The sequence below is a fragment of the Amblyomma mixtum genome, chromosome 9 (assembly GCF_055824585.1).
Source record: "Amblyomma mixtum isolate Tamu chromosome 9, ASM5582458v1, whole genome shotgun sequence".
Lineage (NCBI taxonomy): Eukaryota > Metazoa > Arthropoda > Arachnida > Ixodida > Ixodidae > Amblyomma > Amblyomma mixtum.
In genome coordinates this window covers 55,536,080-55,564,074 of record NC_143020.1, presented here as the reverse complement: position 1 = coordinate 55,564,074, position 27,995 = coordinate 55,536,080, and the positions used below count along the sequence as shown (strand labels likewise).

General features: G+C 46.4%; 2 protein-coding genes across 4 annotated transcripts in view; one reads left to right on the top strand and one right to left on the bottom strand.

Moving 5' to 3' along the window:
* The window catches only part of LOC149329106 (uncharacterized), a 62,643-nt gene extending 38,019 nt beyond the window's left edge, over window positions 1–24,624 (bottom strand). For 2 of the 3 annotated variants that reach the window (XM_089560106.1, XM_089560107.1), the window contains exons 1-7: window positions 24,451–24,623; window positions 21,760–21,873; window positions 9,510–9,578; window positions 7,185–7,278; window positions 5,176–5,255; window positions 3,759–3,869; window positions 1,248–1,531 (exon numbers count right to left, since the gene is read on the bottom strand). In XM_089560106.1, the coding sequence (XP_089416232.1) occupies window positions 1,248–1,531; window positions 3,759–3,869; window positions 5,176–5,255; window positions 7,185–7,278; window positions 9,510–9,578; window positions 21,760–21,873; window positions 24,451–24,453 (755 nt within the window). In that variant the 5' untranslated portion in view covers window positions 24,454–24,623. Of the gene's footprint in view, window positions 1–1,247; window positions 1,532–3,758; window positions 3,870–5,175; window positions 5,256–7,184; window positions 7,279–9,509; window positions 9,579–21,759; window positions 21,874–24,450 lie in introns of all 3 variants that reach the window. The other variant, XM_089560109.1, reaches the window with a different exon arrangement.
* An 870-nt stretch (window positions 24,625–25,494) lies between these two features.
* Window positions 25,495–27,143, top strand: LOC149329105 (DNA repair protein RAD51 homolog 4-like). The gene has a single exon (XM_089560110.1). It carries the CDS (start codon window positions 25,653–25,655, stop codon window positions 26,679–26,681), a length of 1,029 nt encoding a protein of 342 aa, XP_089416236.1. The 5' UTR covers window positions 25,495–25,652; the 3' UTR covers window positions 26,682–27,143.
* Window positions 27,144–27,995: the final 852 nt, after the last annotated feature.

Sequence of the window (27,995 nt, the reverse complement as noted above, 5' to 3'; positions counted from 1 at the left end):
AGTGCCTTCTTAGTTCCATGATGGAAAAATCAAATACATGGTGCAAAGGAGCCTCCACTCTGTCTCACAGCGCGAGCGGCGCACGCGCAGTCCTTGCCACATATGAGCCAAAGGAGAGCACCACGCATAATTCGCAAGCCTGCCAGCTACTCGGCTCAAGCGGAGACACGGACATGAAGCACCCTACTTCTTGCGGAACTACGGCACCAGCCTTTTGTGCGGCATAGAACTCATAAGCACCCTATCTCGTGCAGGAGCCATGGCACCATCCTTTGGCGCGGCACAGAGCCCGCCGTAAACAGTAAACGCTGTGAAAAGTAGTGGTCCTGGACGTTACACTCTTTGCCCCAAGCGACACTGCAAACAGATGGCAGTACGCGCCTGAGACTACACCTTGTCTTGCAATGACATTCAGTCTCCGGAATGTGCTACACGAGTACTGCAAAGCATTTCACGCTTACGTCTACCTCTGAACACGAGAGAGAAAGCGCACGTTTTCCTGTCCAGCGCCGACAAAGGAGACAGTCGCGTTACAGTTCTGATTGCACTGTTAAGGGGGGATGAGGGTCTTAAAACTGACCTTTTTATTTGTGGCTAGAATCTGATGGAATTTTGCACACAGATGTGTTTTTCTCTTCTGGTTTCAAAAATGTAGCCATAATCGAGCTGGTGGTCTTAGATCAAAAGTTATCTCTAATTCTAGAGTGTAATTAGGTAATTTCTTACTCAGGTTTAATGAACTTTCTCACTGCATTTTGTTGCTTTTAATTACATGAATTGATAGCTAGCAAATTCCCATACCCGATGACATTCTTACTTTCTTTGTTTAGGCCACATATAGAGAGCAATTTACAATTAGCTTAACAAGTTGCAGTGTCAATACTGTGACCTTTTACTCTTGACATAGTATGTCAGGATGACATCCCTTCAGAGAAAATTGAAGAATGTCACCGGGTATGGGAACTCTCTGGCTAACAATTCATGTAAATGAAAGCAACAAAATGCAATGAGAAAGCTCATTAAAGCTGCTTACGAAATAACCTAATTACACTCTAGACTTTGCAAGATCTAAGACCACCAGGTCAATTATGACTACATTTTTGGAATCTGAAGAGAAAAACACATCTGTGTGCAAAATTTCATGAGATTCTAGCCATAAATAAAAAAAGTTAGTTTTAAAACCCTCGCCCCCCCTTAAGCGAAATGTGGTAGCGCACGACGCCAGTCAGAGAGTGAGGGCCACTTACAACTTGGCGTCCCTGAAGGAGCGCACGACCACGTCGTCCCGGGGCAGCGGGGTGCTGATGCTGGGCTGCGCTGCGGCCGCCGCCGGATTCACGACCAGCACGGGGGCCCACGAGTCTCTCTTGCGCTTGTCCCCCGTGTCCAGGCTCGCCACGCGGCCAATGCGCCAGTCGGAAGATGGGGTCGTGGCTCTGCCCCTCGAACCCCCAGAGGTGGGCGTGCCCCGGCGAGGGGGGGTCGGGGCCGGGGGAGGGGTGGGCACCGACTCCTCGTCACTGCTGTCTTCCTCCCTGTGGCCACACCGCAGAGTTTGCACACACAAAGATGTAAGTCAACAAGTGAAGGTGTGAGTAAAGTAAAGGATGTAAGTGAACATGTAAGGCGACAACGGCATCAACGATAACCACTGACAAAGAAAGATGCAAACTTTGCAAGTTGTTGGTGCCTCAACTCAAGAGCCTCAACGAACCACCCAGTCATAGAAAATTAACAAAAAGAAGGTCTCGCTAGAAGAAGTTGGTTGGATTATGGGGTTTGACGTTCCAAAGCGACTCAGGTTATGAGAGACACAGTAGTGAAGGGCTCTCTAAATTTCGACCACCTGGGGTTCTCTAACGTGTACAGTAAAAGCTCGTTAATTCGAACTGCAAGGGACCGGGAAAAAACTTCGAATTATCTGATGTTCGAATTATCGAATGGCCGCAAAAAAACTGACAAGAACCATTTGCATTACGGTATATATATACCGTATTTACTCACGTAACGAACCCCCTCACATAATGAACCCACCCACCCCGATTTTTGCCTAAGAATTTGAAAAGAAATAAAAAGCGTCAGTCGTTAACTCTTCCCTCTAACGCTAGCTCTATAAAAGGGGGAAGGGAACTTTGGCAGAGCGCCAGAGCCTGTCTGGCTGTGCAAGCCTCGTTTTCAGTATATTCGCCTTATCATGCCATGGGCGATTCGAGTGGACGCCATCTACTGCCACTCAATCATTGGAACGCGTGATAGCAGGAACGCTTTTTGCAGCGACCGATGCTAAAAGCCGGCATCATGATCACGGCTGGCCGCGCGTTTCCGTTGGCAACTGATGCGTGGAAGGATGGAGGACACTCGCGAAGAAAAAAAAAAAAGTTTTTACGCACGTAATTTGTAGCGCTTGTCTGAAGTCATAGCCTTCACGGGCGTTGGCTGGGACCGCGCTGACAGTACTTATCCATACTTCAGAATTGACAGGTCTAAAATTTGCAAGTATTTAGTTGCGAGTTCCGGAGGTTGAGCGGAAAAGAGTGCAGGCAGCCACCACCGCGGACGCCAACCCCTACCCTCTGGTGCCGCCGGCCGCCGCGCCGGTGATGGTGCCATTTAAGCTTTACCAACTCTTCCACGGTTTTATCTAGTTCCATCTTCTGTCCCCATTTACGACATGCGCAGCCTCTAACTATACGGAGATGTTTTTTTTTTTTTTGGCCACGTGTTGTGTGCCAAGCCGCCCAGGCCCAGACACGGCGGCGCGTAGTTCTAATTATCCGTAGCGAAACCGACTCGCTTTCGAATTAACGGGCTTTTTTATACACAGATCTCTATGGAGCTTGGCCGGACCGAGTAGTGCAGTTCGAATTATCCGAAAATTCGAATTATCGAGGTTAGAATTAACGAGCTTTCACTGTACTACACTGCACAGTATACACGGGCCTCTGGAATTTCGCTTCCATAGAAATACAACCGCCGCAGCCGGTATCGAAGCCCACTTGTGAGCTCAGTCACTTCAGCCACCAAGTATGCCTTCATTGAAAAAACACCGATACGGCGACCTGGCAACGATAAATTGACTATTAAAGGTGTACTAAAGGGGAATCTGAACTCGTCTTTTCACCGCTAAAACTCTATCTACACGTTCCGAGAATTCTTAGAAACTTCGAAGTATTGTCCTGTGGTGCTGATTTCCGCAATTTAAATCGGATTAAACATCCCGGCTCCCGCCTTTTTTTTTGGACTCGTTGTGGAAGGTACAGAGTCAGAAGGTACAGAGTCATACAGAGTCAACTAACGTGCGGAGTGCCTTTCTGGCAGTCGCCTGGTGGCTTCGCTTTTGCTCTTATTTTGTTTTTTCTTTAGGTTTCTGTAAATAAATAGATCCAGCTGCAAAATTAGGCCCACGGAAATAAAAATGCGTGCGGCCTCTTCGCTTTCGCCGATCGCAACGTACCACTCCGCCGATAGCAGAGCGATAAGCCGCCAACGGATTGTCTGAAAGGTTGGTTGACTCCTCCTATCGTCTGTGGGGAATTCAAAAAAATGCAGGAGCCGAGACGTTAATCCGTTTTAAATTAAGGAAATCGGCCGCACAGGACAATAATTGGAGGTTTCTAAGAATGCTCGGAACGTGTAGATCGAGTTCCCGCAGTAAAAAGACGAGTTAAAATTCCTCTTTGGTGCACCTTTAAGAAGAGAGACTTTTAGAGAGAAACAAACAAGAAAAAGAGAGAGAGAAAGGAAAAGAGAAGGAAAACTTGCATGGTGGCAATGGCCGAGAGCATAGATCGGCGCTTGCGCTTCATCTTGGAGCCCATGACGGGGGTGCCAAAGTGCTCAGGGTTGGTCAGGGGAAGCTGATCCAAAGTCTGCAAAAAATTAAAACGCCAACACTACACATCCAATTCCTATTGGCACAAGTGGCCGTCATTTGTGGCTGGTGTGCCACACAAACATCACTATTGTACAGTCAAGCCCACTTATAACAATATTCAAGTGCCATGGAAATACCATTGTTATAGCCAATAATTGTTATAACAGGGTTGTGCAAAAAAAAGAAAAGATGACAAACTTCAGAGCATTTATTGACAGTAAATATCCGGAGGGGTTTGATTGTTCTAATGCCTGTAAAAGCTCGTTAATTCGAACTTCAGGGGACCGGAACAATGTTCACCATTCACCGATGACCAAAGCACCGCCATCACTGCACCACCGGGAGTTTCGCGCACCTCCGTGTCACAGGAATCAAGCCGGCTTTCCGGAAGTGATTCTTACGGGAAATTCAAGAAGCATGCAGAACTAAGGAACTAAGGGTGCGGTGACAGCTGAGAAGAGAAAAACCACGCTGGCTGCACGCACGCGCGCTGCACTGACTGATTAGGAGTACGCATGGCGTGCGTAGCCAATGCAGCAATGCAGCAGCTCTCCTGACGCGATGACGCCTGCCTCTTTTGCTTTCGTGGCGTTGCTGCGCCAGCTTAGTCCATTGGTCGGCCCCACACGTGCACGCTTTTGTGTTGTAAGCACGGTTTTGCTGGTGTGGTTGTAGCATTCCCTTCTTTTTTTTTTCTATAATGGTTGACGCTCAATTACCAGATTTAATTGTTATAACCAATAATGTGCCTTTACAGCATTGCTATAAGCAGTTTATTTTACCATAGAACACATGGCAAAGCTGATGGTGCCATGACTGACCATTGTTATATCCGATATACTGTTATAACCAGTATTGTTATAAGTGGGCTTGACTACTGTTTTTAGAAGATGGGGAAGACTTCACACAAACATGTAACACGCACAGGTGTGGCTAAAACAATATGGAGCAGGAGTTTGCGTTTGAACAACTTCGCAAGCCCTAACGTAGAGAAAATATGAAGTTTACTTGGATTTACACGCAACAGGACAAGTAGCATTTACTAGCATATGTACGAAGCAACTCTAAGCTTTCACCGCAAAGAGTCGGAGGTGTTCGGTCCTCAAAGCGTGCTCAATATTAATATGGCCCTGACTACGTAACCCCTAACAAGGATTAACGTTAAGCATGTTTTAAGACAATCACACACCACAAACATGGTTTGGCCTGCAATGGCTTCAACTATGATAAAAAGTGGCTTAAACAGTCACGCTACTGCTTAGGTGGAGCGAATCATTGGCCAAAAAAGGAGGGAAACAAACCTCGCTCTCTGCGAAGTGTCGGCCGCTCTTGAGGCAGAGCGATGTCCGCCGAAGCGTTGTCTCGTCACCATCGTCGAACACTGGGAAATGGGGGAAAAAAGAAAGGCACAGGGACGACGTCAACAAATTACGGAACGACTTCGTGCGCAGTGAAAGGCCGCATGTTTCCTCAAAAAGAATCACTCCATCAAACACACGGAAGTTTGAAGCGGAATGGAAAGTGTCACCCTTAGCGTTATTCTTATTGGTTTTTGTTCACTTTCACTGCTTCTTTTCAGTTTTTGTGGTCACTTGAAATTTTGATTAATAAGGCTTTTCTAGGCACAGTGCTATTTTTAGTAGCCAGTCATGCGTCATTTCATGGGCTGCTTCATTTTGCATGACCACATTACAGGCTGCATCTGTTATACGCTTTCCAATCAAGTAGTATACATCGCTGTGCACATCACGTTTTCTTATATGACGCTCAGTCAGTCTATTCAGTCTCAAAGACCTTACACTATTTTGAGAGAAAAAAGAAATACGTAAGGGCAACAACATTTGCAGTTTATCTTTTTCTGAAATATATTTTCCTCACCAAACAGATATTCAATTCGATATTTGAAGCCATTTTTCTCTTATTCGGATCACAAAAATTTCAATATACATTAGACTAGCTTGACTTTCTTTTTTCCCTATGGTATCCAAAACAGGCACGGATATTTTCCACTTCGCATTGAAATTTCACTTCACATCTCTTTTTCTAGGCTTTCAAACTGCCCAAAACATCCTGCACCCCCCCCCCCCCCCCTAAAATACAAAGTAAAGTCTAAGCTTTTTATATTATCATTCCTTTATGATCTGTAATGTCAGCGAGTTGCTGGTTCAATATTCTCATGCAGTGGTAACCGCAGTCCAGCAGACAGGAAGACAACGAAAAGGCTTCTAAAAGAAGCTGAAAGTCCACAGTAAAGCTCCGCTAATGTTCACAACTGCAACTCACTGTTTCTTCATAACAAGCAAATACTAGTCCATTGTTAAAGCTTTTCTAGTTACCTGAACCAAAAGCTAATCGGAAGATGGAATTATGAGTTCAAGAATTTTGATACACACGCTTCTGATTTCATTCACTGCTGCGACTCGGTTTACTGCTGCAGTTGTTACCAGCAGCTCTTTTTTTTTTTTTTACTTTCATCCGGCAAGCGCTTCCACAGGCCTAGTAGGTACAACAAAAATTCAGGGGGCACTTTGTTGACCTAAAGTGCGGTGAAGCGGAAGCCTTAAGCGCGGTGTTGCTGCTTGTGTCACTGATGTGTGGTTAAGATGTTAAGCTTCGCCTCTAAGAGTGGAACGCGATAGCGTCCTGCAACGCTGCCAGGGAGTCCACAGAACGCCATCGCCCATTCGGCTCTACGCCTTGCTCATCGGTAAACTGGTTTTTGAGGAAAGGAAATGTATATGTCTCACATATCTCGGTGGACACCTAAACCTCGCCTGAAGGGAAGGGAGGAGGATGGCAGTGAGCGAAGACACCGTATTCACTAGACGCGCCTTTGTTCATTCCAAACCATCGAGCTGGCATGGCGGAGTGGTAGCGTGCTCGTCTCGCACTCCGGAAGCCCTGGTTTGATTCCCCAACGCGACCAATTTCCTATTCGGTTTTATTTATTTATCTGGTCTGACTAGAAAGGTTAATTAGGCTACTTGGTTAATTAAGCAATTAACTAACCTCACTCCCACTTACTCGGAGCATCACTATGCCATCCCTTTAATTGGTTGCATGGTTACCAGCCAAAGTCAATTGGCCCGTTTGAAATTCGCGCACTGCGACGTCACGACCATTTCGACCTATTGAAAAGCGTGACATTTCTGTCGACAACTCCTGCTTACAACGATGAGGCAAAACCTCGCAAACAAATTAAAGCAGGACATTCAAAAGCGCACCAAAAGTACACGGTCTCTGTCGTCCTGCATGACTGTTTCTCTTTTCATCTGATCACAGACCCTCTGACATATTTGTGCACACTCACCAACTGTGTACTGGCTGTAATCCAGGAGCTTGGCAATGACAGCCTCAATGTATTGGTTCTTGTCCGGGTGTTTGGCTTCCACATGGGCACCAACCTGTAATTTCGTTGTTCAAAACGAGAAAAAAGAAAAATGCCACTTCATGAAAGCGAAAACGGCCCATATATGCTTAGCAAGCATATTAAAGCGTGAAAGCTTTAGTTCCGAACTTCCCACCTTTACCTGCAAATAAACCTCTCTCTGTTTAGCGCTACTATTTATACGCTCATCATGTTCTGTCCCTTGCTCTGAAGTTACCACACTGGTGCAAGTCACTGCAACAAATTTAAGGCTTCAAATTTCGTTGCCACAGTTAAACACACAGTCAACTAATCAACAAACCTGAAAGAAGCCAACAGCCACAGAAACCAAGGGGCACAGGGGATTTTTTTAATTAATTTAATTATTTTGTGGTGTTGATCAATTTAGAATATTACTGAATATGTTATCACTTAAAGCTAATTGATTAGAAAAGCAGAAGAAAAAACAACCACATGCCGCCGGTGGGATCCGAACCCACGACCTCCGAATTACGCGTCCGGTGCTCTACCTCTGAGCTACGGCGACGGCTGTCCAATCTTCTGCTTCGGGGGGTATTTATGTTTTACAAGTAACCTAACCTTGAGAGTGTTCATCAGCGCCACCCACGTTCATAAGCGGCGGACGTAGTACGTTTCGAGTTACCGCAGGTGTGATGTAGAACGTCATCGAACGGAGAGGGTGGAAGCTGTAAAACATAAATACCCCCCGAAGCAGAAGATTGGACAGCCGTCGCCGTAGCTCAGAGGTAGAGCACCGGACTAGAGATGTAGAATTTCAAGAAATTTTGAATGGCATGAAAAAAACCATTCTTTTCAGGGTTTTTTTCATGAAAAATTGGAAATTTTGCAAAACATGTCAAAAACAGATTTATTTGCAACAGCGTAACGGTCAATAATAATGCTCAGAAGTTCAGTCAAATATGCAGTTATAGATGACATATTGTGAAACGAACTTGTTCTATTGCACCGAGAAGATAAATAATTATTTGCACTTCAGGCGAATATGGAGATCTAAATATCATATTTGTGGAACGAATTTCTTGTTCTATTGCACCGAGAAAGGGAACATGAAAACTGATCTATAAGTCACTCCATATCGGACTCATAGTCACTGTCGCTGGATGCGGCACTACGCGCAGCAGCATGGATTGAAGTTGTGTCCACGGCTAGGTTCGACTGCACATACACGAGCTTTCGAACGCGTTCCCCTGAAAGCCTGTTGCGAATCCTTGTTCGCACGTTTCCGAAACGTGACCAGTTTCGTTCGCAGCTGGCGTTTGATTGTGGCATCTGCAGCAGTCAGCAAGCCATACGAGTTAGCGGCTGGTTGGTGCAAAGGCCTTGCCGCCAGGTAGATGGGGCCACGTGCTTCGCTGAGTCCCAGACCCCTGTCCTGGATCAAATTCCTGCGGATATCCTGTACTCTGCTACGTTGGAAATCAAGAAGCTAGGCTTGTATTTGGCTAAAACCGCTTACGTGCACAGCAGCCTATCTTATTTATGCTGTGTGTGTCGCGCTGTAAAATTTGCAGCCATTTTGTTCTACTTCAGCCGTGAGTTCAAGTATTAGTGTGTTTTTAAGTCAAGCCTGGATCTTATATGTGACCTGGCCTTCAACCCGCGTACTCGCAGCACGAACATTTTAAAAGCACTACCTGGCACCGGCGATGACGACTGCTCTCCAATCGTTCAACGATGCACACTGTAATGGTTATCAAAGGAAAAACAAAAACCTAAACTGAAAGCAAGCAATCATAAGACCTTGAAATTGCATTGTGAAATTTTCGATGTTTCTTTACAGTTTTTCTCGTCTGAAAAAAACGAAAAAAAACGGTTTTTTTCCAAAATTGCAGTGTTTTTTTTCAGGCCTTCACATCTCTACACCGGACGCGTAATTCGGAGGTCGTGGGTTCGGATCCCACCGGCGGCATGTGGTTGTTTTTCTTCTGCTTTTCTAATCAATTAGCTTTAAGCGATAACATATTCAGTAATATTCTAAATTGATCAACACCACAAAATAATTAAATTAATTTTAAAAAAATCCCCTGTGCCCCTTGGTTTCTGTGGCTGTTGGCTTCTTTCATATTTATAACGAGCCCCTCATTCCCCCTCCCTTGTTTGCTTAATCAACAAACAGTCAGTAAAAACATGTCAACAAATCAGGTCACCACTCAGCCTCACTCCTAATTTTCCTGGCGGACACGGCGGGCAAGAGAATTGAAAAGTAGATTAACAACGGCAGCTCACCCGCAATGTGCCCCCTTTGATGTGGTCGTCCGGGATGACATGAGTGCCATGATTGTTCTTGAAAGTGACCTGCGCACGAAACAAAACCGGGAGGGCCGCACTTAGAGAAGACACTCGCCACAATCCTCGCGACTCCCGTTGTGAAATGCGCGCTCTTCCTAGAAGAAAAGATTTTTTTTTTTTTCCAACGATGTCGTGACCTGAAAGCTCGGCCGAGAAGAAGGGGTCAACGTCAACGGGCAGTCACGCAGCTCGCTCACGCGGAATACCGGCAGCAGCACAGCACGCTATACGCTCTTCGAAGCCGGGTTTGGCAAGTCGGCACGGAGACGTACAGGTCTTCGGGGCGGGCGGTCATCGTGGGTAACATGGGAGCGGCAGCGTGTCAACGGCAGCGCGGCAGGCGTGGCGGCCCGTCGTCGTCATCGCTCATCCACGGTGGTGGTGGCGCCACCAGTCGCTTCTGCCGCGCCGGCAGATGACGGCCGCACTGTTGTCCTGCTGCCGCCACTTTTGCAGGGGCAGTCTGCAAGTCGACAGTGCAAGCATTCGCTCATCTGTTCGCTCGGCACAGCTGCAATGCACGCATGGCAGGACTCGGCTTCGCTATAAATGGGCCCCAGCCCAAAAGGGGGAAAGCAACGCAGCGGCTACAATTAACACCCCTATCAAATGGTCATTTCTAATACCCCTGCCATATGGCCAGTTTCGATGGCTATCGAGTCGAGAGCCTTCGAAATTCTCAATCGCTATCGAACTCGAAGAAGGTGCGTCGCTACTACACGACAAGCTCGTGTGGCGCCACAATCACCACGTTCGGTTTCGCGCAAATAACCAAAACATATTTATGAAGCCTAACTATAAAATGTTGAAATACACTTGTTTTTTACAGTCATGGTAGGTTTCTAGTTATTATTAAAGGCCAGCTACGTTGCCTTGAAAGACTCTGCATTTTGTACGGCCTGCTGTCGCAATACTGCAAGGCTCTGGCAACACTGACAACGCTGACGCTTTCGGCTTCTGCGATGGCGAGGATAAAATTAATGCGCTTTAAACCAGATCGATACAATTTTTAAGTTAATGTGCAGACTAAAAGTTTAGTGCTTGCATTAAAGTTTGATAGAATAATGTTTGTTCAAGCTTATATACCATGCACGAAAGTGCGCGCTGGCACCATTTGAAGCAATGCTAGCAACATTGGGCAATGGTCTAAGCAACGTCGGCTCGAAGGCCCTCCAAATCTCGATAGAGTTCCGCGTTGCTCCGTTGACTCGATAGACTATTGACTCAATGGCCATTCAAACTGCCCGTGTAGCAGCATTCGACTGCCTTTGAGTCAATAGACTCTCGGTTCGAGGGCTTTTGAAATGCCCGTGTGACAGGGGTATAAGGCCCTCGAACCGATAGTCTATTGACTCAAAGGCAGTCGAATGCTGCTACACGGGCAGTTTGAATGGCCATCGAGTCAATAGCGTATTGAGTCAATGGAACTGTGCGGTCACTCTATCGAGCTTTCGGGGGCCTTCGAGCGACGGCAGTGGCGTGCGGTCTCAGATGCAGAAACGTTCGCAGCAGTGCACTCACAAATAAAATCACAGCAGTACCATCTCCAAAAAATGAGGGAACTTGAAAGCATACTACTCATTTTGCGCATAAATAAAACAGGTCGAGTTGCAAAACACTGCAGCAAGCATAATACCACTGTTGAAAGTGATATGAAAACACAGGCCGAGCTGCAAAACACTACAGCAAGCATTATACTATTGCTGAAAGTGATATGAAAACAACCCACGCCAGCTTCCTCAACAGAAAATACCGCCTGGCGAGAAAAATAGAGCTACATTGAAGAAGAAATTCTATTTGTCTAACTACAAGCCAGATGACGCAGTGTGCCCATAAGCAGCGCGGAAGGCTCTGAAGTGAAGCGGCGAAGTCATCGTTAGCAGGCAATGAGCGCAGTACGGCGTCTTTGCAGAGCGTTAAAAAAATGCAGATTCGTGAGAAAAAAGAAAACTATGGCACAAACAAAACTTCGGTTCTTTGACTACAAGCTAGACAAGCAGGTCGTAAGCAACGTGAAAGGTTCCAAAATCGGAATGGGATAACATTGTTCGAGAGCTAACGATGCTCAATGGGCGTAAAGGAAAGAGTGATTAATATTACCACAACAAAAAAACATTCCTTTTAACCTACTCAGGCTAAACTAGTTGGCTGATTGCTAGCATGCCAGCAAAATTATTGGTAGTGACGGTAGAACCACAACATGCTGGTGTGAGATGGTGGAATCACTACGACAGCGACAGAGTTTGCGATGCAGCAGCGGCACAACATCTTCGAGCTCAAAAGAGATGGACAATATTGAAGGCTCTCGACTCAATAGCCTTTGCAAGTGCCCTTGTGACAGGGGTAAGGTTCACTACATTGCACAATGAAGACTACACAGAGTGAATTCTACAGAACTTGATCACTATAAACAAACCACATTTTACTCGATTCTAAAATGCAGCTTCCCACCCCCCCCCCCCTCCCCAAAAATTCACCCTCAATACGGCACACACATTAAAGTATTGGATACAAAACCAAGAACAGGTTAGGAACCAGCCAATTCAACATATGCCAAGTATCATCCCAGTCACGAAAAGGGCAGTGTTGGTGAGGAAACAATACGGGTTAATGACATCCCAGTCGAAATCAAGAAATGGGCTTGGGCAGGGCATGTAATACAGACGCAAGATAACCAACAGTTGTTAAGGGTAACGGAGTGGATTCCAAGAGAAGGCAAGCGTAGCAGGGGGCAGCAGAAAGTTAGGTGGGCAGATGAGATTAAGAAATTTGTGGGGATACGGTGGCCGCAACTGGCACAGGACAGGGTTAATTGGAGAGACATGGGAGAGGCCTTTGCCCTGCAGTGGGCGCAGTCAGGTTGATGATGATGATGACCAAGCTGGCTCTGATACCCGGTTGAATGACACCCATACTGGAGCCACCGTGAATAAGCCAGTGAAAGATGATGTTCGGGCACTCCACAACAAATGGCTGATCAATGGCTCTCACACATTCGCACCAAGCAACAAGCTTAAGAGTGCATCACTGGATGAGGTGAAGGCATGGTCGGCATCTGTCACAAGTTTTGAAGTGCGACAGTTCAAATATGATGGAAAACAAGGAGGATGACATGCTATGGCATATAGACAGCAAAACTGAACTCTCCAAAGCGACAAACACCAATGCACATGCGAATTCTGCTTCAGGCTTTTGCACAAAGTTCCCATTTAGCGATTTTCATAAACACAAAATCAGCAGATTGCTGAAACGGAGTAATTTATCTTTCACCTCAATAAGAAAGCGGCAGCATGAACGAACACAGCCCTACTCATGAAACTTTCCCGTGCGGCAAATCACAGTCACGGTGTTGAGGACACTTGCATGTTCGGTTTTGTAGGGGCAATGAACACCTAGCTAACATCAAAACAATGACCACCTCTTGAAGATGGCACCCGATAACCACTTCAAAGTTTGAAATAACTTTTCCAACTACAGAAAATCATGTGGAAGCTTGGTTAGTCAACCTTTCTCACACCACCGAGCATGAAACTACGAAAGCATGCATTGTAGTTTATATAACTGCCTCAATTTCATTCCAGCCTGACACAAACAAATCACAGTATTAAAAAATTAACACCGGCCAGGAAATTGAAAGACTCAGGTCTCAAGTGTAGCTAGCACTGAAAACGCACAAAACAGCGTGCCACCATGCTCATTTCAACGTGTCCATTGGAAATTTAACCACGTTTCACATGGTTCTGGCTGCCCACACACAAACTATCTCGCAAACCGCTTGTAACAAGGGAAACAAGACACTGAGTCATAATTACATCAAAGCTCAGGCAGCAGAGAAAAAAAAAATGCTATATCACAGTCCGTCTCTCCTTAAACGGAGAACATCATGTCATTAATTCGACAGATGTACCGTAATAAAGGGAGTTTGTTGCTGGCGCACTGGCAGCAACAGGTACTCTCTAAACAAAAAGGAGTGAAAAGGGAATAAGCATTCTCCCTTTCAAAAAAGGAAGTGCTAGAGGACAACTTACCCCCTTTTACTCCGATACAGGCACATCTGTTAAGGCCGGAATACATGGAGCGCCTTTACGGCGGCAAGCTGGCGATTGTCACCCAACGGTGAGCACTCGACACCCGGCGGCGAGAAAAACACCCGCCGCCGCCGATCTAGACCCGCCAGATATTGATGCGCATCCGGTAGGACCGGGAGCGGTAGCTGAAGCGAGCCAATAGCAGCGCAGAAAGCCCGCTCTTCCTGTATGGCTGCCCCTGCCTGCTGCCGCCAACATGGCCGCCAAGCCACGCAGTGATTTTGGCAGGGAAATGTTATTGTCGTGAAAATAAACGCTTCGTCAGGCATGAAATGACGCTTTTTAAGGAGAACACGGCTGAATCTTGAATCTAAATGCCTACAGTATCAAATGTGTCGAAGAAAACCGCAGCCGATGGTGTCCGCGGCTGAGCGGGCGCCATGCATTCGGGCCATGCATTGCCATGCCATGCATTCGAGCATGGAAATTCTTATAGATACTTATGCACGCGTGCTAAAGCAAGTACATTGGTGTCGAAGTGAACACTTTCGTGATTTTTAACAGAAGAGTCAGCGTCGCTGCTCTCACAGACCTAACTGCTGAGTGGTATTTGCCACTTGTTGATCACAATTGCTTTCGTATCAAGGGATACTGCGGCGACGCGACGCCGCTTCTACGCTCCGCGTATCTCCAGCCGGGCGTCGCGCCGCCACGACATTTTCTGCTGCGCGAATATCGTTGAAAAAAACATCACATGTATCCCGGGCTTTAGAGTGTAGCATATTTCAGGCTATGCGTAGCTATTAGAAAGGAGAAAGTGTGTTGCTGCAAGGGGGGGGTCGTACGCAAACGAAACTTCTTCTGGTGGCGCCCATCCAAAAACTGTGATACTCTTCCCTGGGTAGCCATCAAGTGGATCTGAAATATGACATCAAACGTTGCACCAAATGAATTCCAAGTTAAATGTTCAGCAATTCTTTGAAAACAACACAAATGGGAATTCATCTGCATCGCCATGCATCCCCCGCCCAGGTTTGTGCAGTTTCACCAGTAGGACTGCGAACAATCATCCCAACCTGCCATTCAACCCTTAGTAGGCCCGCGCAAGATGTGCAGTCACGTATCACTAATGTGGACACTTCAGTTCCCGACCAAGAATTTTTCAAAGGGCAAGCCCTACAGTACGATGAATGGCAGAAGCAAGAGAATCAGGAAACGCTGAGAAACAAAAAAAAAAAAGAAAACTTGTGGTTAGAGAGTGGTTCTGCCCAAAGCTGTGCGCAGCGAAGCCGAATTTAGGCAAAAAGGAATCTGAAGTGCATCGCGAAAAAGTATGCAGTGCACTTTAACTCATTTTACAAACATCTTCATGAACGAAGTGCCTTAAGAACTTTTTCATTTTGAAGCGAAACGCTTCGTTAGGCTAGTCAACACTGGGTCTGCCGTGTGCCGTGATCAATTTTAGCCACAGCGGCGCATGCGCAAGTTCGCTGCGCGACGTCACTGGAGAGGTGCACATGGTCGGCGGAGCAGCCGCCGAGCGCGGCTCCGCCGGTCGACCTTCGCCATCGTTCACGTGCTCTGCGCGTTTTTTTCCGAGTGCGCGCGCGCTCGGCTTCCTCGTATGACGCTACTTCCAGCCGCGTGTTTACCACAGTTACAGCGCATGCGGAAGGAGCGTTATATAACGCGCTTGCCGCCACCGTTATCGTGGTGCTCCCAGTGCACTGTGCGCTAACTGCGACAGCCATGACGTCAAACAAAGCATAACTGCAGCTTTTCGCTTGTATATCCAGGCTTAACCAGAGCTAAGTCACTGCCAATTTTTTCACATTGCAAGCATGCTGCTGCTACTGTCATCTTTTGTAGCTTCCTGTTTCACAGATGTAAACTTCAAAAAATGCGACTGCAGCAAGCACACTCATGATGCAAAAGAGAAAAATGTAATAAGGCTTTCTTAGAGCATGCAGTCGCGAATGGCCATGAGGCCGACTAAGACAAAGCAAGAATTGTCGCGAGAAAAAAACTGACAGCATCACGGCTGCATCCCGAATCCCTAATCATTAGGGGTGTGCGAATATTCGAAATTTTCTAATATAATTCGAATATTATATTTTTAGTATTCGTATTCGATTCGAAGTCCAAGTATTCGTGTTGTTTTGAATATTCGACACGACGCGAATATTCGTATCTTGCCGAATATTCTATTGCAAGCACCGGCGTTCATTTCGGTCCGCAAGTCCTATCGACAGAGACATAACAACATGGCGGCGCCCAGAGCAATGAGTAACGTTGGACCATGCAGTAGCTGACTGCACTGGTGAGCTTCTTTGTGGCTATACCTGCGAAGCTGGTATAGTCGGAGCTGTGCACGAAATACCTCGCAATACGAGCCAGTTCAGTGCCTATTGAGAGGGCATTTTCTGTGGCTGGAGAAGTTGTTTCAGCTAGAAGGAAACTACTTCTGCCTGACCATGTGGAGCAGCCGGTTTTCCTTCACGACAATCTTTTATGTTCATCCCAGCAACGCACTTTTGTGCTTATGGCAAGCTAGCTTTGATCAATGCTGTGTACTAGCCATCTTCTCTGATATTTCCACTCTTCTAAAAACAATGTTCGAGTCTTTGATACTTTTTGTGCAGCCACACACACCTTTTGTGCTCATTTCATCACTGATAGTTGAACTGTGATGTTCTTGGGAGCTCAAATAAATGTTTTGTAGTGGTTAAATGCGTCTGTCCTTGATTATTCGATATTTGATTCGATATTCGGAACCAAGTATTCGTATTCGATTCGTATTCGAAAAATTTGATATTCGCACACCCCTACTAATCATACATACCACACCGCACACGATGAACCGAAACGAGAAAAATCTGAGCCCAATATACACACAGTCCTTTGCGGCGATTATTCAAGCCGATTTAAAAACGACCCACTTCCAGTGATGTCTTCATTGCGAACAAGGCTCCCTGTGCTAGGAGCTGAAACATCAAAGATCTTCTTCACTGGTCAGCATCTCTGCTTTGTTTCAGATGTACCCGCCTGGCCAGACAGGATCCTGTCACGCTCTCAACTTCATAAATCAAATACATGGACCCCAAATGAATGCTTGCGTTTTCAACTTGTCCATATCGCTGATAAATTTCGGGCTCCAAAAGAACTGATTAGACTTGTCCATAACAACGGATGACCACTATTTTAGTATCACAGTGCAAACTGATAAGCCGTGATGGAGGTGTTTTACACATGGTTGTGTATTACCTAACACTGCCGCTTCTCTCGGTGAGTGACCAGTCCATGCCCTACAGTGGCAATAAAACTGCAGCTGCAATTAAAAGCCAACTGAGGACATCTTTGCACGATTTTAGTTTTTAAAAAAGATCAATTGTTTGTTTGTCTGTTTATCGGGGTTTAACGTCCCAAAGCGACTCAGGCTATGAGGGACGCCGTAGTGGAGGGCTCAGGAAATTTCTACCACCTGGGGTTCTTTAACGTGCACTGACATCGCACAGAACATGGGCCTCTAGAATTTCACCTCCATCGAAATTCAGCCGCCGCGGCCGGGATCGAACCCGCGTCTTTTGGGTCAGCAGCCGAGCACCGTAACCACTGAGCCACCGCGGCGGGGCAATAAGATCAATTACTTGGTTCTCTCTGGCTCATGTAGATGTTCGTGTGGAAATAAAAGATGCTTCATTTCCAATCAGAGCAGCTTCTTAACTATCAGAACACGATAACCTATCGATACAGGCCAACCTTTATCAGTCCTCGGTGTCCCCAAAAAACAGCGAACACTTCCGAGGTTAATTTCAGCACCTGTAAATGGTTCTTTTGAATACCTGCGTCGCATTCATGTGTTGCGATTGAAAACTGTCCCCACAGCGAATGTGTGTTCCCACCACTACCTACTCAAACATGAGTTGTTTTTTTTTTCTTGCGCGTTTTGACGTTACACACATACGTCAACCACTGTCTTGTACACAATGACTCCTGGACTTTTTGTCAAGCTGCTCGCCACAGCTTTCAGTCCAGGAGACCGTCCAGGGTATGTCACCCTGGAAAATAAAGTGATCGGATTCGAATGAGCAAAGCCTTTTCCCTCAGCCACACAACAAAGTCATCCCACACTTGAAAGGAGTAGAGACACTACTAAATTTCGTCAGCACATCTTCCGAATGGTGTGCAAGACATCCATCCGTAAACATGGACTGCCATGTCGAACCTGCTTTAGCCCCGTAAATAACTTACGGTTCAATTTTCTTTCTCTCTCACTCTGTTCTGGTTTCAATTTCAAAAGTCAACAAATGGCTAGGACATCGCAGGCGAGTTGAGGCAATGTCAAGGTCATGTGAGGCACGTGTAAACAGCTATGTAAATTAGCTGTTTGTTGCTGGCTGGGAAGGCTGGTGTAAGAGATTAGTCGAGTGAAACAATGAAGCAGTCAATTATATAGCAGGTTTCACTTGCCTCACGTAACGTTAAAGGGACACTAAAGGGGAATACAGTCAGGCTAGACTGATAGGTTGGCATCATCTGAAAGAAAATGCGTCACTTTTACAAGAAACAATATTTTAATAAAGCTACGTACATGTGACACCGCCACTTGAAGATCCATACACCAGCGACAGGTGCACAGGTGTGTTCATGAGCTTTCTCGCGGGACGCTATTTCACCGCATCGATGGGCAATTACCATTGAAATATGACGAAAGCAGCACAGTAGGCATAGCTAACAGTGCAGGGGGTCTCATAATTCAAACAACTCCAAAAGAGACGATGGAGAGAAAGGTTAGGTGCAAACACTAGCGTCAAATCTTTCATCTCGCATTCTGTGCACTGAGACTGCATGTAGCCGTTGCATGCAGTAAGTTCAGAACTGCATGCACTCAATGACATTCATACTGTGTGTGCTTGCTAGGTGGTGATTGAAGTGGTTTTGCTCTCACTTCGACCACTGAAATGGCTGCTTTGTGCAGGCTGTAGGCATTATGAAATCGCAAAGTGTTTTTTTTTTTATCAGCATGCGCTAATGTATGCATGTTGTCGACATTGAAGCGCACTGACAGCGGGTTGTCTTCCATGTTTTCTGCGCAGTAGAAAACCAGATATGCTTTTAGATGCACTGAAAAAATGTCTGAGAAGTACCGCACGTATGACCCCATCACCGCCCATCTGGCTCATCAAAAAGTTTCCCAGTGCGGGTCATTAAGCGCACAGTACGTGAGGCACCATACGCAAAGGCAGCGTTTTCCGCAAGAAAAAGTTAACCAGCTGATGAGTGTTTGTCAAGATTATTTGTGCATCCCCTGCAGACAATTTAGCCAACAGGCGGCGGACTATATTTGGGTGCAACATACTCCTCTTCATTGCTGATTACAATCCGCCAAAAGCTATTAACGAACGTAGAAATCTCTGTAGTCGGATACAACTTAAGAAAGAAGCGGCTTTTCGCCGTCAAAGGGTCAAAGGACCCCCCCCTTCCATCCAATGGCGTCGGCCAATTCTCATGACCCTGCTAGGGTGACAATGCAGGGAGCGGTGCCACAGTGGAGAGAGGGGTCTATCCCCGACTATGGAGGGAGGGGACTATCCCCTTTCATCTGCCACTCCCTGCATTGTCACGTTAGCAGGACAATGAGAATCAGCTGACGCCATTGGCTGGAGGGGGGTTCTTTGACGGGGAAAAGCCGCTTCGTTCGTTAAAGGGGCTGCGAAACACTGCCTGGGGGGATACCGGCTATACTTCAGGTGGGTTCTTTATGTCACATAGACGCTGACTTAAAAAGAATTACAGGAATCGATGCACAGGAACGGGAGTTATTCAGTGAAGAAATTTCAAAATACAAGCAAACAAAACGCTGCCCTCAACTCGATTTTGGCGGGGCTTCCCGCTCCTATTTCGCTCTCCCAATGACGGCACCTGGCGCAACCAATCAAAACAGCCAGCCAGAGCACGTCGCGGAAGTTTGTACTCCATGGTTGCCTGCTCTCTGTGAGACGGGCAGTGTTGTTTCCCTGCCAGAGCGCCCCTGGTGGTGTATTTTTATTTTACTTGCTTTGCAGGGCTTTTATCTAAGACAAACAAGTTGTTTTTGTTGATCTAATGTAAAACACAGAGAGGTGACAAAATGTGTCTCTATTTATTCACGCAATTTGAAGTATATTTACTGTTTGTCCGATCATCAAGCTCGTGCCAGGTGATGTCATATCCGCTGCTAAAACCCGCCACTGTGTGGCGACACCATCAGAGCCATGAAGTTGTTTTTGGGAGGACATTAAAATATTAAATAACGGAATATATGCAGGATTACCGACGCTAATAGCACCATTATAACTCACTGTATGCAATCAACAGGCAATACAGTTAACTAAGATTGCGTTTCTGGGCCCCTTTAAGTTCTATCCGACTATACAACTGGAGCAGAGTCAATCACAAGGGCTGACTGCGATCGTACTTGCTGCATAGTCGGTCAACAAACACGCAGTAATCGACAACACAGTGCACAGTTCGATCAGAATTGCGCACGCAATTTTTCACTCAGATATGGTGTTGAATTAAATGTGTTAGAACATGACCGTGGCTCGCATGCTTTTGAGGATCCCTTGAAGCTTACGTGTACACTTCATGACACCACACAACGCACCAAAGGCCACACGCTGGCGTTATCATCGCCGATATATATGCGTGTCAGCGCAATCAGCAGTTTGTTCTGCAGTCTGTGGCTGTTCTCGATAGCTTAAGGGGGGACACTGGTCTTGAAAAGAAAATTTTATTAATTTAGTCATAGTTATGAAATTTTCAGGGCACATGTATTTTTGCGTGCTGATTCTAGATATGTCATTTAATTGCATGTAAAACAATTCCTTGTGCACTTATGCACTTTTTATGCAAGTATTTTGCGGAGAGTTTTGAACAAAATTTGCTGCAGGAAACTAGCTGAAATGTATGCCATTGGGTTCTCTTGACACCAAGGAATACAATAAGGGTGAAATTATCATCCTGGCTCTCATAGAACTTGAGTAATAGGGTACTGAAGCTGCCACTTCAGAAACAGGGATACACACTTTCCTTCTCATTTCTGAAGCGACAACTTCAAAACTCTATAACTTAAGCTCTATGATAGGCAGAAAGACAATTTCACCCTTATTGTATTCCTTGGTGTCAAGAGAACCCAATGGCATACATTTCAGCGAGTTTCCCGCAGCAAATTTTCTTCAGGACTCTCCGCAAACTACTAGCATAAAAACTGCATAAGTGCTCAAGGAATTGTTTTACATGGAATTAAATGACATATTTAGAATCAGCACACAAAAATGCATATTCCCTGAAGATTTCGTAACTGTGACTTCATTAATAAAATTTTTTTTTCAAGACCAGTGTCCCCCTTAAGTAGTTTCTTTAGCACGTATTCCCACACAGCCTATTTATGCCGTACACGCAAGTTAGAATGACACGCAGTCTCACGCGATGCAAAGGAGAGTCCCCATCGAAATAGCGATCAACGGAGGCAGCCTAGACTTGCACCTTGCCGCCGCGACCAGTTATCTGTTGACTTTCGGTTTCCAGTCTTTGGCAGTGGCGCCTCTGATTGGTTGGAGAGCTACACTGCAACTACATCATAAAAGCGACGTCACGGCAGCTCACTTTTTGTAGATACTTTGAGTGTGAAGGGTTTCGGAACTTTCATTTGTGTTTTCTCAGCAACACAGCCAGCTTTCAGCGAAAAAAAAATGTCAGTAGTGTCCCTGAAGAACAATCTATGAGCCTTGCTTAGTTTGATATATATTTTTAAAGTCCCTTTAACATTGTCTCAACTCGCTTGTCATAGCTTCTAGATGGCTAGCGAAACTGAAATCAAAACAAGAGATCAAATCAATTTAAATTTTTTTCGTGCGCATGGAAATTCTATGTGCAGATCCATGAACTGCACTAATGTCTTGAGTACCACTCCAAAGAAAAAAACAAAAACAAAAAATAGGTGGCCTTATTTCTCTTAATTACAAAGTGTACCACGGCGGCTGACAAACACGTCAGCTGAACCCAAAATGAAGGATGTCCGCCAGCAAGCGTAGAATTTTCGCGGCACATTTCGCTGCACCAAGTTTCACGAAAGCGCTTGAACGCAATGGAGAAGCAGCATGACTCTGTGGACTCACCCGACATTTCACCATGCGGTTCACCTTCTTTATCTTGGCCTCGCAAAAGGCACCACGATACTTGGCACTCACGTCCGTCCCCACTGTCAGGTATAAGGGTTCATCCGACGAAGCCTGCAAGGGAAGAGGAAAAGAATGTACACACTGCACTACCTTTCAATTCTGCACAAACTTCTATAATTCTATGCCGTAACCTTTTTCCCTGGTGTTCGCATTTTTTCCCAGCCCCCGTCTCCGAAATGAAATGTTAAAATGTTCCGTATAGGAGAAAACACGTGCTGCTTTCAACCAGAAGCTTTTGGCACAAGCTTAGGTTGGCATGGCTTTGGTTTATTGAGGTTTAACGTCCCAAAGCGACTCAAGGCTATGAGGGGCGCCGTAGTGAAGGGCTCCGGAAATTTTGACTACCTGGGGTTCTTTAACGTGCACTGACATTGCGTAGTACATGGGGTTCTAGAATTTTGCCTGCGTGCAAGCACTCCTCAGCACAATCCCAAATCAAGACTTCGGCTTAAACTTTACTTAAATGACACCCAAAAATAAAGGCAATGATTCGGTTCTGTCACGGCTTCGTCGTTAATGTAACAACTTTAACACCATGCAACCAACATTAAAGAATGTCAGCAGAGCAAACCACAGAGACGAAGTGTAATGCCAAAACCACAAACTCTATGAAGACCTGCACAATACGCTGCTGATCAAGAAAAAATAACTCATAACAGCTGAACAGAACGGATAGTACGCCATCAGTTCACAAGCAGCAAAACAAATGACGTAGCAAAACAGACATTTGGGCTAGTTGGTGTGAATTCATGGTGGAAAAAACAGCGCAAACTAAGACAGAAAACACAGAACAAGAGGGGAGACACTACAAGCGCTGTAGTGTCTCCCCTCTTGTTCTGTGTTTTTTGTCTTAGTTTGTGCTGTTTTTTCCACCATAAAAACAAATGACACTTGACGTTCTGTGGTAAAAATGCGATGAGACCACACCACCGTTTTTTGTTAAGGCATGTTGTCAGTTTGCAAACATTAATGCACTTACAAAAGATACTGCAAATTAAAAACTTTTCGTGACAGAACCAAAGTTTCATTCATGTAACGATGGTCAGAACGACACCGTGGTGAATGCTGGTCCATCTTCGAGTTCTTTTACAAGTGTAAAGTTTCAAAAGCGGAATAAGTAGGGCAAGACAGTTGCGCATTTGACGGATGAGGCCACACGGTATGCCACACATGTATCACACGCTGCTTACGTGACAACGCTTGTTCTCGCGTACGTATCTCTGCCATGCATCAATGCAGGCAGCTGGTATAAATCTGCATACCTTCCACGGATGGCTGCACCAAGATGATTAAGCAATGAAACGTACAGGGGCACAAATCCTGATATGCAGAGCCATTAGCATATCGAACAGGCACAGGCTCGTAAAATCTGCATGCGTGGACAAGTTGGAAGCTGTTTTGAACCGGCTAGTTGGTACGTGTTGAAATTGGAGAACGTCAGCTGGATTGTGGGCAAGGGATTAGGACAAGCACCTTGTTTCACCTGCCTTCCTCAATCCTTGCCTATAGATCAGCTGAGCTTCCCCAATTTGAACTCGAAGCAACACAGATCCCAAACGCACACAACCGTGACACAGGGTCGCAGTAATTAACAACAAAAAAGGTCGAACCATATCGCAGAAACTATAATTCGGGGCATACCAGTGAACGTACTCGATACTCTCAGTGTCAAAGACCTTCTGACAGGTTCACGTAAACGGACGAGCGAAGGTCAAGCTAAGAATAAAAGTAGGCATCAGTGGTCGAGTTCCGTTCCGACACGAAAGCAGCATGCTTAAGCATGAGGGGGTTACGGTGAAACCCCCGAAAGTCTGCCACGGCAGGGTCAACGTCAGCAGCGATTCATGCGCACGTCACATCATCTGGGCCTTAAACAGCTGCGAACACCGTCTAGGGAGGATACAGTACGAGCCAGCGATCCTAATAAGGCACCTCTGACAGCTGTTCGCACCGTGCGAGTCAAAACTAAGATAACGGCCCGATCGCAAATTAGGAGCGAGCCGTCCAAGTTGCGACTCGACTTCTTGTAAGAGGAAAAAGCGCCGCCCAGGAAGAAATGAAAAAAAAATAAAAACCTGCCGACGCCGCGAACCTAGACGAAGGGCCCCTCGCGAGCTACGCGGTACCGGGGGTTACGAGCGGCGATGATGGCCGCACTCGGGAAAAGCTTTCACCCCGTTTCACGCCAAACTCGGGCAAGCCCCCCTCTTCACGAGCACGACCGTCGGAGTTTTTCTGTCAAGGTGTTTGAACGCTCGGTCGCGTTTTCCAGATGCTCCTTTCACCTGGCAGCTAGCGGCATGACCCAGAAAAAAAAAGTAGCATCCGCTTCTCTTTTTTGCTACTTTTTCCCCCCATCGCCGCCGTTGCTTCTGGCATCTCGGCGTCCGGCGACATCTTTGCGCGCCCGATCGGTACATACACGGCAAATGAGCGCGTGAACCCTGGCACGAGAGAATTAGCGCCAAGACCTAGCGGTCATCGGTGCCGCACATCGCGAGCACCCGGAGCGATCGGCGATTGCAGACACCCGTTAGGCTTAGGCAGCGCGTAGTACACAACACGGAGAAACACACACACGGGGATCACGGATCGGCGCAGGGCCTGCGTTGCGCACGTTTCGCTCACCATTGCCGACTTGTCACGCTCGCAGGCGTCGCCGGCGCCCGCTGGATCGTCCCCGGTCCGAGCTGGGCTCGAAAGCGGCGAAAAATATTAGAAATTGTCCAGAAATGTCCCCGCTCCGCAAGACTCGGTTGCTCGCAGCATTGGAGACGGCTCGCATCAACAACTTGTCACCATGGCCTTATTCGCGATTGGCCGCCGGGGGGTCACGTGACCGGCCCCGCACGGGCGTCTGTTTGTGGCCGTCGCCGCCGTGCGTGCGTTTTGCGAGATGCGAAGGGCGGCTCGAGAGCGGCAGGTTTTCTGTTTGTTTTTCATGCACAATGCCGGTAGTGCACTTTGTGCAGTCACGATGCTTAACTGTTTCAGATAACGACTCCATTTTTCTGAGCGATCACCTTGTGTGCACGCGTTCGAAAACCAAAGCGCGAGCTACGCCGCGACAGCGAGTGAAATTTAAGAATAAATGCCGCTTACTTAAAAGTGGTTTATAAAAAAACAATGCCATGGTTAGTCTTCCAAACAGCTCCTTGGAACTGTAGGAGCGCTTTATTGTGTCAACGATAAAGTTAAAATCTGCGAAATCGCAGGTCAAAAGCCCGACAGGAGTTATTTGTGTTGTTTTTTATTATTCCAGCTGATCCACAGCTGACGCCGGGTATGTGAAATGGTGGTACGATCTGCTTGACACGGACAAACGCCGCTAGCAAACTACCTAGTTTTCTTGCGCCGAAAGTCGTGAGAGCACAACAAAAATTAATTTTCTTACAAAAATTTAAGTTTTGAAGCACCAAGTGTTCAAAAAAGCAAACTTTTAGGTCAATTTCTGCGTGCGTAATTCTCAAGCACACGGATACGCGGCAGCGCCTTTTCTGGTATGTTTCGCTCTTTGTTTGTTTTGCGTTTAGGTGTATCGAAACTATCAGTTTTATCTCGATTCACTCAGTCAGTAAAATGCGAAAGGTAAAACTTCTGCAAAAATTCTACTCTGTAGAGATTCATTTGGAACCACTTACGCCGTTACAGTGCTCTAGAACCTTGGGGTTCTAGAGCACTGTAACGCCGTGATCTGAGCATATCGTTGGCGCCGCAAGTCACATCAAGCTGCGACAAGCCGGTGGCGCAGTCGAATCCACCCGAAATGTGCAAGTTTCAAACCTTTACTTTCCACATCGTAACCGCTGGAAACGCCGTTTCTTGTCGGAATGACAATTCTGCGTGTCGGACTTTGTCCAGAGCTAACAGCACCGATCCTCGAGAAGCTGTTAGCTGCGGGTATAAGAACCGTACTCGACTACCTGTCATCTGAGCGTGAATCCATCGCCGAACGAACCGGCCTCCCCTACAGCGATGTGATAAGAGTACGGCGTTCGCTGCAAGCTGTCTACGCCCCAAAGTTGCGCACTGGAAATGAGTTGTACGAGCATCTCCTCGAGAGCACGGCCATCTTTAGTACTGGGAGCAGCAACGTCGACAACGCAATTGGTGGCGGTTTCTACACCGGCCGCATCACCGAGATCGTCGGCGCCAGCAACAGCGGCAAGACGCAACTTTGCCACAGTCTCGCCGCCAACGTCGCCCTTGCTAGTCACTTCGGTGTGCTCTACGTCGACACCCTGTGCTGCTTTTCAGCCGACCGATTACGACAGATCATCGCGGCGTCGCGCAAAGCCGGCGGCGACTACGTCAAAACCGAAACTGCCGCGCTCACGAAGATAAGGCACGTCATCGCTTGCGACCTTCTGGAGGTCGTTCAGGTCGTCGACCAAGTGCGCGATACTCTATCGACTGGGAAAGGCGGTTCTTCCGCTCTGTCGGACGTGAAGTTGGTGGTCATCGACTCTTTAACAGCCGCCGCGTCACCGGTTTTGACCGGCGACCAGTACGTCGGCGGGTTGTCGTTGCTCTCGCATTTATGTATTACCTTGCAGCACCTGGCGACGAGGTTTAGGATCGCCGTGGTGGTCACCAACGACTTCGTGGCTGGGGAAGCCGGTGTCATGAAACCGGCCCTGGGGAAGTACTGGGAAGATGTGCCGTCGCTTTCGCTAGAACTGCGTCTTCTGGGCGATCTGTTCGACGCCGGGGAAACACGGGAACTGAGGGTGGTCAAGAGCAATGATCACAGTGCCCTCGGTAGGACAGTGAGGTTTAGGATTGCCTTCAAGGGGATCACTACTGCTGGGGTGACTTCGGGTGCGAACAGTTCTGCTGCTGCTTCATCTAACCAGTGACTAGATTGGTGTATGGGGGAGTGAATCTACAGCACAGAATAACAAGGACAAGACTCAGAATGAATGCCACAAGTGCCGTTGTTGGGATAACTTGGGTGACATAGCTTGTTGTATGTCGGCACTTGTGATATCCATTCTGATTGTCTTCTGTGTTATCGTGCATTGTTCATGCACGTAATGGACTGTAAGCCAGTTTGTCTTGATGTGTTAGACAGAGAGTTTACAGAAATATTTTATCGCATGCTTCTACCTGTGCCTTATGTGTGCTGCTCAATGCTCGTTTTAATTTGTAGTAACTATTTCTTCCTTAGTTTTTATGCATGTTTGGTACGTACGAAATATGAATGTACTATGGAGACAAGGCCTCTAGCATGTACAAGCTGCAGTCGAAGCACTGAACTGTGTTACTTGCTAGCTGCTCAAGACCACACTGGAAGACATATAAATTAGACTTGTGTGCTATTATATGCGGTGGTGAAATGAGATGATTATTCTCAGATGTGGCAACTGTGTGGCCTGGTCAGTGTTCACACATCCTGAGAGGTTATGAGAGCTCTCAGTACATACATGGACAGATGTAAATGGAGTGCATCATGGCATTTTATTCTTTGTGACACATCGCCTAGCGAAAACTGGGTGGTATGACATGAATTTAAAGGACTATATACACCAAATTTTTGCTTGCATGATTTCTTCTTTTAAATAATGCGTTAGACATTGATATACATTAAGTACACCGTGATATTTGTCTACTACCGCTGAATAATTTATAATTGAATTTCTTGACACTCTTTCGGTATCGGTTTCAACTGCTGAACGATGGCTGTGACGTGTAGTTGATGTTTTGGTCACGTGAGATATTAAAAAGTCTGCTGTATATTAGCTGATAGGTCGTTTTATGCGATTCCAGGTATTGAAAGAGGCTGGCTTAACTGTTGTAGGGAATTAAAACTACTAGGGAATTATAATTAATTAATACTAGGGAATTAAAACCAGGAAATTATATTAGCACTTTTCTAGTGCATCACGTGACCTAAACACCAACTACACGTCACCATCATCGTTCGGCTGATGAAACCAAAAACAGCACGAGAGAAGAAATTCGATTATAAATTATTTAGCGGTCGTAGGTGAATACCACGTGATAATCTATGTACTCTAATGTCTAACACATTTTTTGAAAGAAGAAAACACAATAAAATTAGGTTCTGTAGTCCTTTAAGCTGGTATAGTTAGGATGGTTGTGCATGAGCACAGTGTCCCCCAGTGCAATTACAACTGGCGTAACTGTACTCAGAACAGAGGAACATGCTT